The 11,208-nt window shown below is 38.5% G+C and overlaps 1 protein-coding gene across 23 annotated transcripts in view; it reads left to right on the top strand.

Moving 5' to 3' along the window:
• Nucleotides 1-11,208, top strand: part of kcnma1a (potassium large conductance calcium-activated channel, subfamily M, alpha member 1a) — a 691,811-nt gene that overhangs the window by 290,479 nt on the left and 390,124 nt on the right. For all 23 annotated transcript variants that reach the window (XM_061936588.1, XM_061936904.1, XM_061937671.2 and 20 more), the window contains exon 3: nucleotides 6,477-6,538. In XM_061936588.1, coding sequence (XP_061792572.1) covers nucleotides 6,477-6,538 — 62 coding nt within the window. The remainder of the gene's footprint in view (nucleotides 1-6,476; nucleotides 6,539-11,208) is intronic.

Below are 11,208 nucleotides of genomic sequence, written 5' to 3'. Positions count from 1 at the left end.
GGTGCATCGTTCCGAACATGATTGCAGCGGCATTATGTTGATGATGTGCTTATCATTTGGGTTGGAAAAAGGGGGCTTGTCGGATGTACTCGCCTCTGAACTGCCGTACCATGACGTCGTTTGGAAAATGACTATTTGTTCTACTTGTACTGCATGAAGAAGAAACACAAACATGTGACTTAGACTTAGACTTAGACTTCCTTTTTATTGTCATTGAAATTTGAACTTTACAGTACAGATAAGAACGAAATTTCGTTGCATTAGCTCATGGTAGTGCAGGGTATAGAGCAATAAGGTGCAGATATAAATAAATAGATTACTGTACAGCCACCCTGAATTTCCCCCAGGGTGGCTCACCTTCGACAGCGTCTTCTCCCCGTTGTCATTGTTGTAGTGGTGTAGCGTGCAAGGATGGGAGTGGAAGAAGTGTCAAAAGACGGCGCTAACTGTTTTAATGACATTCAGACTTTACTTCAATCAATAACGGAGCAGTATCTCCTCATCCGTGGCTCACTAGTGCAACAACAACGCCGGAAATGTGTCCCGTGAAAAACTGTCCGACCAAAATTCTCAAATAACTAAAGTTCCTTGGGTGAATAATGTAAACTCACTACACCGGTATGTTTTAGCGCTTTCATGGCGAGATTACTGACAGATATAAGTAAGAACTTTACACTATTTTATATTAGAAATGGCAACAGCGGAAGATGAATGTCACATAAGAAGGTAGAGAAATAGAAGAAGCTTATCGACTGCGGCGTCGGCAAGGACTACAATTGCGGACCGCGCACATTTTCAGGAGTTATGCAGATCCCAAAAATAAACATCAGCAGGTACCGGAAGGTAAGAAAAGTTGTTTTTGCATAATATAGTGTAATGTTCTTTATTTTCAATGAAATATTTAAAGTTTAGGTGTTGTTTACCGGCTTCATCTTGTCTTTTAACAAAGAAACAAGGAAGTCACAATCTTCGTTTAATGAATGTTCTGCAATTTGTCGTCCCCAAAGTAAGAACTGAACTGGGCAAGAAAGCATTTAGGTTTTCAGCACCGAAGGCTTGGAATAACCTACAATCGAATCTTCAACTTCAAACCCTTGTTACATTAAATGAGTTTAAAGCTTCCGTGAAAGGATTGCAGTCTGTATGCACATGTGTCATATGAGCAAGTTTTTATGTTGTAAATTTGATGTTTTATGTGTTGTTTACACTGCAAAAACTGAAATCTAAGTAAGATTAAATATCTCAAATAAGGGAGATATTTTTTGTCTGATAAGATAATTATTCTCACTAAGCATATTTTATGTTAGAGTGTTTTACTTGTTTTAAGGGTTTTGGTCCTAAATGATCTCAGTAAGATATTACAGCTTGTTGCTGAGATGTTATGACCTATATTGAGTACAACATGCTTGAAACTAGAATATCAACCGTTGCAAAGCTGTGTCATTAACACTCACAAGTTTAAAACTACTTTTTTATAGTAACAATTTCTTATTTCAAACTTGAAAAAAAAAAAATCATGACTTTGACACAAATGTGTCTCATAATTAAAACGGATGACAGCCAAATGGACTTTGCTGTTTTATTTCCAATGAAACAATAGAAAACACGTACTCATATAGTAGTACAGTTGGCACAGTACAGAAAACTGACAGTTAATATTTAAACATGTGACATTTCTAACAATTTCTAACATAAATAGTTCATGCACATTCAGATAAATTCTTCAAAATTACAATTAAAACAATTTTGGCCGGGGGGCCGGGCTGTATATATGCGCACTAATTGACTGAAAGAGCACGCACTTGGCGCGATGATGTCATGTTATCCATGGAAAAATGCATTTTTAGACCATATGATTTGCCTGAGCGGCTAGGAGACCCCGAGAATAACAAGCAGTTGCCTTGTTGCCTTTCCATTAAGAACAATAAATTAGTTTTTAATATAAGTAAATGTAATGCCAAGCGCAATAATTTAATAATTAATAATAATGAATAATATTGTGAGTGAACTGTGGTGCTGAATTTCCCCCAGGGATCAATAAAGCACTTTCTATTCTATTTTATTCTATATCATTGTTTCAAGATAATGGCGTTAGCATTTACTTAATTTAAGAATATTTTTCAACATATTGAGCAAAAAGGTATCATATTTGTTTTTTCTACCAAGAAAAGTGCACTTGTTATTAGTGAGAATATACTTATTTTAAGGTATTTTTGGGTTCATTGAAGTTAGCTAATTTTACTTGTTTTGGATAGTCTTGACAAGCCAAATTTTCTTGTTCTATTGGCAGATAATTTTGCTTAGTTCAAGTAAAATACCCCAATTTTTTTTTCTTGTTTTTGAACACTGACTTTTGCTGTTTTTTTTAATGTAACCTTGTTGCTGCCCTCGGAAAAGAGATCTTTGATCGCAATGGGATTTTACCTGGTTAAATAAAGGCTAAATAAAATAAATTAAAAAAAGTGTACACTTATCTCTGATGTGTGACTGCCATCTACTGGTCCCACTTATCATTACACTATGTACCAAATAAAATTGCTTCGAGGTTCGGTAAGCACAACCAAAATCATGCCGTACATTAGGCACAGCGGGTTATAGGGCACAGTACAGAAAACTGACAGTTAGTATTTAAACATTTAACATTTCTAACAATTTCTAACAGAAATAGTTCATGCACATTCAGATAAATTCTTCAAAATTACAATTAAAAAAATTTTGGCCGGGGGGCCGGGCTGTATGTATGCGCACTAATTGACTGAAAGAGCACGCACTTGGCGCGATGATGTCATGTTATCCATGGAAAAATGCATTTTTAGACCATATGTTTTGCCTGAGCGGCTAGGAGACCCCGAGAATAACAAGCAGTTGCCTTGTTGCCTTTCCATTAAGAACAATAAATTAGTTTTTAGTATAAGTAAATGTAATGCCAAGCGCAATCATTTAATAATTAATAATAATTGATAATATTGTGAGCGAACTGTGGTGCTGAATTCCCCCCAGGGATCAATAAAGTACTTTCTATTCTATTCTATTCTATTCTATATCATTATGTCAAGATAATGGCGTTAGCATTTACTTAATTTAAGAATAATTTTCAACATATTGAGCAAAAAAGTATCATATTTGTTTTTTTCTACCAAGAAAAGTGCACTTGTTATTAGTAAGAATATACTTATTTTAAGGTATTTTTGGGTTCATTGAGGTTAGCTAATTTTACTTGTTTTGGAAAGTCTTGACAAGCCAAATTTTCTTGTTCTATTGGCAGATAATTTTGCTTAGTTCAAGTAAAATACCCCAATTTTTTTTTCTTCTTGTTTTTGTACACTGACTTTTTGCAGTGTACTGTTTTTTTTAATGTAACCTTGTTGCTGCCCTCGGAAAAGAGATCTTTGATCTCAATGGGATTTTACCTGGTTAAATAAAGGCTAAATAAAATAAATAAAAAAAGTTACACTTATCTCTGATGTGTGACTGCCATCTACTGGTCCCACTTATCATTACACTATGTACCAAATAAAATTGCTTCGAGGTTCGGTAAGCACAACCAAAATCATGCCGTACATTAGGCACACCGGGTTATAGGGCACAGTACAGAAAACTGACAGTTAATATTTAAACATTTAACATTTCTAACAATTTCTAACAGAAATAGTTCATGCACATTCAGATAAATTCTTCAAAATTACAATTAAAAAAATGTTGGCCGGGGGGCCGGGCTGTATATATGCGCACTAATTGACTGAAAGAGCACGCACTTGGTGCGATGATGTCATGTTATCCATGGAAAAATGCATTTTTAGACCATATGATTTGCCTGAGCGGCTAGGAGACCCCGAGAGTAACAAGCGGTTGTCTTGTTGCCTTTCCATTAAGAACAATAAATTAGTTTTTAGTATAAGTAAATGTAATGCCGAGCGCAATAATTTAATAATTAATAATAATTAATAATATTGTGAGCGAACTGTGGTGCTGAATTTCCCCCAGGGATCAATAAAGTACTTTCTATTCTATTCTATTCTATTCTATATCATTATGTCAAGATAATGGTGTTAGCATTTACTTAATGTAATAATATTTTTCAACATATTGAGCAAAAAGTTATCATATTTGTTTTTTCTACCAAGAAAAGTGCACTTGTTATTAGTGAGAATATACTTATTTTAAGGTATTTTTGGGTTCATTGAAGTTAGCTGATTTGACTTGTTTTGGAAAGTCTTGACAAGCCGAATTTTCTTGTTCTATTGGCAGATAATTTTGCTTAGTTCAAGTAAAATACCCCTATTTTTTTTTTTCTTGTTTTTGAACACTGACTTTTGCTGGTTTTTTTAATGTAACCTTGTTGCTGCCCTCGGAAAAGAGATCTTTGATCTCAATGGGATTTTACCTGGTTAAATAAAGGCTAAATAAAATAAATTAAAAAAAGTTTACACTTATCTCTGATGTGTGACTGCCATCTACTGGTCCCACTTATCATTACACTATGTACCAAATAAAATTGCTTCGAGGTTCGGTAAGCACAACCAAAATCATGCCGTACATTAGGCACAGCGGGTTATAGGGCACAGTACAGAAAACTGACAGTTAGTATTTAAACATTTAACATTTCTAACAATTTCTAACAGAAATAGTTCATGCACATTCAGATAAATTCTTCAAAATTACAATTAAAAAAATTTTGGCCGGGGGGCCGGGCTGTGTATATGCGCACTAATTGACTGAAAGAGCACGCACTTGGCGCGATGATGTCATGTTATCCATGGAAAAATGCATTTTTAGACCATATGATTTCCCTGAGCGGCTAGGAGACCCCGAGAATAACAAGCAGTTGCCTTGTTGCCTTTCAATTAAGAACAATAAATTCGTTTTTAGTATAAGTAAATGTAATGCCGAGCGCAATAATTTAATAATTAATAATATTGTGAGCGAACTGTGGTGCTGAAAATCCCACAGGGATCAATAAAGTACTTTCTATTCTATTCTATTCTATTCTATATCATTATGTCAAGATAATGGCGTTAGCATTTACTTAATTTAAGAATATTTTTCAACATATTGAGCAAAAAGTTATCATATTTGTTTTTTCTACCAAGAAAAGTGCACTTGTTATTAGTGAGAATATACTTATTTTAAGGTATTTTTGGGTTCATTGAAGTTAGCTAATTTGACTTGTTTTGGAAAGTCTTGACAAGCCGAATTTTCTCGTTCTATTGGCAGATAATTTTGCTTAGTTCAAGTAAAATACCCCTAATTTTTGTATTTTTTTTCTTGTTTTTGAACACTGACTTTTTGCAGTGTACTGTTTTTTTTTAATGTAACCTTTGTTATGATCCGCTGCCTGGATCATATTTTTTTGTTTACGTTTTCAAGATACTTGTGTTTTTGGTTAGTTTTGGACTCCTTGAGTTCCTGTCTGTGCACCTTTGAGTTGGTTACCATAGTTACTTATTAATTCCACCTGCCGCTTGTGTTTCTGACGCGCACCTGTTGTAATCACAGACGCTATTTAAGCCCACCTTTGTTCATCACTCGTTCTGCTTTCTTTGTTTTTGCATCACGCGACTGCCACGTAAGTTCGTTCTTGTTTCCTAGACTCAGCTAAGTTCCATAGTTTGTGCTAAGTGTTAGCCTTAGCTTCCAGTGCGTTCGGCACCTCTTCCTTTCGGTTTGTTTTCTGTTTTGTACCAGTTTTGTGTTATTTTATTATTAAATCAAGTTATTACCTGCAAGTCCTGTCCGGATTCGTCCCTTGCATCTTGGGAGAACAAACCCCTGCATCACCATGCGCACCAAACGTGACAACCTTGTTGCTGCCCTCTTGGCCGGGTCTCCCTTGGAAAAGAGATCTTTGCTCTCAATGGGATTTTACCTGGTTAAATGAAGGCTAAATAAAATAAATAAAAAAAGTTTACACTTATCTCTGATGTGTGACTGCCATCTACCGGTCCCACTTATCATTACGCCCAATGTACCTAATAAAATTGCTTCGAGGTCGGTAAGCACAACCAAAATCATGCCGTACATTAGGCACACCGGGTTATAAGGCGCACTGTCGATTTTTGAGAAAATGAAAGGATTTTAAGTGCGCCTTATAGTCCAAAAAATACAGTAAGTAAACACAGTTTCAAAGGAATATAACCCACGGAGGCACTTTCTGACGAAAACGTCAACATTTCAACGCCCGGCCCCTGAGCCCTTGGGCTCTTGGAACTGCCGCCCTCTTCATTATATAGTTTGAATAGCCCTGCAGTACATTGTCAATGCAAGAATGACATTGCTCAGCCGCACACCTATGTACCTTTTATTTACCTGATTGTACACCGCAATCATTCCATAGGTTGTGTTTGCTGACATGAAGGTGAGCATCCATTATTCAAAAACTGTCCATCACTGTGCGAGCCCGGGATGACAACAGATTGCAAGCTGATGTGCTGGTTTGCAAGACTCAAAACTATGTTTTTCTTCTCTTGTCGTTTTAGGTGGTGTTAGTATTTGCACTCAGCATCGGGGCGCTTGGAATATACTTTATTGACTCCTCAGAGTAAGTATTTCTTTACTTTTCCTTTATGAACGTTGGTTATGGTGTCCCCTTTAGTGCAGCCCGTGATGAGTAAAATATACATGACGTCGCCCTAAATACGGCCTATGAAGGCTATGGGAAGCACGTGTACGCACACATGAATCGCTACAGGCTGCGTCTGAGGATTTGTCAATGGGAGGCATGTCAGTTTCCATGGCGACCGAGACAGGCAGACACCGTGTGTTGGCGGACTGGCCCGGGTGTTGCCAGTTTGTGCATCTACCCCGGTTGGCAGTCACCCAGCATCACATCGCGGGCCTGGCGTCGCTCCGACAACCACTGCAGCGCTGCGTGCAGTCCTCAGAAGTATGGCTTTGAAGGGGAGAGTTATGCTTTTTTTTCACGATTAAAGGGGAACATTATCACAATTTCAGAAGGGTTAAAACCATTAAAAATCAGTTTTATTTTTTGAAGTTTTTTTCAAAATTTTACCCATCACGCAATATCCCTAAAAAAAGCTTCAAAGTGCCGGATTTTAACCATCGTTATATACACCCGTCCATTTTCCTGTGACGTCACATAGTGATGCCAACACAAACAAACATGGCGCATAGAACAGCAAGCTATAGCGACATTAGCTCGGATTCAGACTCGGATTTCAGCGGCTTAAGCGATTCAACAGATTACGCATGTATTGAAAGGTATAGCCATTATAAGTCCTCAAAACATCCAAAAATTGTTTTTCAATAAACATCTTAGTTTTAAATTGAACCACTTTCCACCTTGATATTGAGTTACATGAACAAGTTAAACAGTTTACTTACAGACTTATCTTTTCCAATAAGAGCTAACACAACTTGTCTACTTCTCAATTGTCTCATGAACTGGACTAACATCGTCAACCCGGAAGTGCCCAAACTATTGACGCGTAGTATTTTCATATCGCCACAAAGTGTCAGTAAGAGTCTACAATCAAATGGGCATAACATTGCCCATTTGGGATTCGTTCCCAGGGATTCGAATAAAGAACCAACTCTTTTTCTTTACTATAGTGGCCTCGATAACGGGAACCGGTTCTCAAAAAGGGATTCCAGTCCATGGAATCGGTTCTTTTCTTATCGAACAACCGGGAGAATCGGTTTCGAACATCATCCCTACTTGTAACACAGATATGCCTTCAGAATTCGAAACCCTGGTAAAAAAAGAATAAGTGTGATGTATCAGCTTGCATCGAATAAGGCTGGCTGGGTCCGGCACAATTGGAGGACTTATAAACTCGAGTTAAGACCTCTGTCCAACGACCCTCAGACAGACTCGTACCCAAGATGACGTAATTGAAGTCAGAGACTCAGGGCGTAGAAGAAAATTGTGGTTATGAATACGTGTAATTGATTGGTTTAAAGGGGAACATTATCACAATTTCAGAAGGGTTAAAACCATTAAAAATCAGTTCCCAGTGGCTTATTTTATTTTTTGAAGTTTTTTTCAAAATTTTACCCATCACGCAATATCCCTAAAAAAAGCTTCAAAGTGCCTGATTTTAACCATCGTTATATACACCCGTCCATTTTCCTGTGACGTCACATAGTGAAGCCAATACAAACAAACATGGTGCATAGAACAACAAGCTATAGCGACATTAGCTCGGATTCAGACTCGGATTTCAGCGGCTTAAGCGATTCAACAGATTACGCATGTATTGAAACGGATGGTTGTAGTGTGGAGGCAGGTAGCGAAAACGAAATTGAAGAAGAAATTGAAGCTATTGAGCCGTATCGGTTTGAACCGTATGCAAGCGAAACCGACGAAAATGACACGACAGCCGAAAGCGAGGACGAATTCGGCGATCGCCTTCTAACCAACGATTGGTATGTGTTTGTTTGGCATTAAAGGAAACTAACAACTATGAACTAGGTTTACAGCATATGAAATACATTTGGCAACAACATGCACTTTGAGAGTGCAGACAGCCCAATTTTCATAATTTAATATATTCTGTAGACATACCCTCATCCGCGCTATTTTCCTGAAAGCTGATCTGTCCAGTTTTGGAGTTGATGTCAGCAGGCCAGGGAAGCTAGGGTCGATATTCTTCTCGTGATCATCTTCGGTGGCATAAGGGACGGTGTGAGCCAAGACATCCAGGGGGTTTAGATCGCTCGTCTGCGGGAACAAACTGCCGCCATTGCTTGCCGTGCTACCGAGGTCCTTTGTCCCTGAATTGCTCACACACTCTGGCAGATTCAATGGGGGTCCGGCGGCAGATTTCTTTGACTTTAAAAGGGACAAGCGGTAGAAAATGGATGGATGGATGGATATATATATATATATATATATATATATATGTATATATGAAACAAGATGAGAAAAACACATATATATCTATTTATTTATTTTTTTCTGCAAGAAAAATCTCAAATTGATCCATAAAATGTATATATCGGCCAGGCCTCGGTACATCCCACAAGAGCTGTATGAAGATATGTTGTTGTGGTTGTTGTTCACTGGCACTGCATCTTACTGAGAGCTTTTTATTAATACAACCCATGTTGCTAAATAAAGTAACACAAATATTAGAAGTGCCTTTCAGGAGGAGGCCATCCAATATTGTATCCGGCGTGTGTACGTCCACACACATTGTACATTGGGCAGTATATTACGGCGCACTTTAAATGTATTGCCTTCCTCCATCAGAGGAAATGCCTTAATCCATCAGTGCAGCAGTCCATATCCCCCCCGACATTGTGATGAACTCCTCACCGGGGGACTTCTTATCAACGCAGAGCAGGTTCCACCAACTCCGAAGGCTATTTACGTTATGAACATGGCGAGCGTTACATCGCTACCGGCATCCCTGAGGACTCGCTGTGTTACGTGTCACCACTTATTATACAGGAAGTTTATTTCTCTCCACCAGTCACAAATATTGACTCATTATTGTCCTGATCACCTGGCGTGAGGCCTCGCATGCACGCGGACGCGTGAAGAATGAGCAGCATCACGCCGCCGGCATAAATTAAATTAACTCATACCCCGTTAAAAAAAAAAATCCACTCTAATTTACCGTTGTTGCACGCACCGAAACAACACCAGCCCACACAAACAAAATCAATAATTGCAGACTGGTAGCTCACACTTTTAATGATAGTAATTACCCTTTCTAAATGTTGACTGTTGTGTGTGAGAGGCACCGTGGGGCTGCTTTAGCTTCTCATCGTAGCCCTCATACAAACCCCGTTTCCATATGAGTTGGGAAATTGTGTTAGATGTAAATATAAACGGAATACAATGATTTGCAAATCCTTTTCAACCCATATTCAATTGAATGCACTACAAAGACAAGATATTTGATGTTCAAACTCATGAACTTTATTTCTTTTTTGCAAATAATAATTAACTTTGAATTTCATGGCTGCAACACGTGCCAAAGTAGTTGGGAAAGGGCATGTTCACCACTGTGTTACATGGCCTTTCCTTTTAACAACACTCAGTAAACGTTTGGGAACTGAGGAGACACATTTTTTAAGATTCTCAGGTGGAATTCTTTCCCATTCTTGCTTGATGTACAGCTTAAGTTGTTCAACAGTCCGGGGGTCTCCGTTGTAGTATTTTAGGCTTCATAATGGGCCACACATTTTCAACGGGAGACAGGTCTGGACTACAGGCAGGCCAGTCTAGTACCCGCACTCTTTTACTATGAAGCCACGTTGATGTAACACGTGGCTGATCATTGTCTTGCTGAAATAAGCAGGGGCGTCCATGGTAACGTTGCTTGGATGGCAACATATGTTGTTCCAAAACCTGTATGTACCTTTTAGCATTAATGGCGCCTTCACAGATGTGTAATTTACCCATGTCTTGGGCACTAATACACCCCCATACCATCATAGATGCTGCTGGCTTTTAATTTTTGCGCCTATAACAATCCGGATGGTTCTTTTCCTCTTTGGTCCGGAGGACACGATGTCCACAGTTTCCAAAAAAAAATTGAAATATGGACTCGTCAGACCACAGAACACTTTTCCACTTTGTATCAGTCCATCTTAGATGAGCTCACGCCCAGCGAAGCCAACGGCGTTTCTGGGTGTTGTTGATAAACGGTTTTCGCCTTGCATAGGAGAGTTTTAACTTGCACTTACAGATGTAGCGACCAACTGTAGTTACTGACAGTGGGTTTCTGAAGTGTTCCTGAGCCCATGTGGTGATATCCTTTACACACTGATGTTGCTTGTTGATGCAGTACAGCCTGAGGGATCGAAGGTCACGGGCGTAGCTGCTTACATGCAGTGATTTCTCCAGGTTCTCTGAACCCTTTGATGATATTACAGACCGTAGATGGGGAAATCCCTAAATTCCTTGCAATAGCTGGTTGAGAAAGGTTTTTCTTAAACTGTTCAACAATTTGCTCACGCATTTGTTGACAAAGTGGTGACCCTCGCCCCATCCTTGTTTGTGAATGACTGAGCATTTCATGGAATCTACTTTTATACCCAATCATGGCACCCACCTGTTCCCAATTTGCCTGTTCACCTGTGGGATGTTCCAAATAAGTGTTTGATGAGCATTCCTCAACGTTATCAGTATTTATTGCCACCTTTCCCAACATTTTTGTCACGTGTTGCTTGCATCAAATTCTAAAGTTAATGATTATTTGCAAAAAAAAAAAAGTTTATCATTTCGAACATCAAATA

Source organism: Nerophis lumbriciformis, linkage group LG02 (assembly GCF_033978685.3).
Source record: "Nerophis lumbriciformis linkage group LG02, RoL_Nlum_v2.1, whole genome shotgun sequence".
NCBI classification, from domain to species: Eukaryota; Metazoa; Chordata; class Actinopteri; order Syngnathiformes; family Syngnathidae; genus Nerophis; species Nerophis lumbriciformis.
This window is presented reverse-complemented; position numbering and strand designations above follow the sequence as displayed.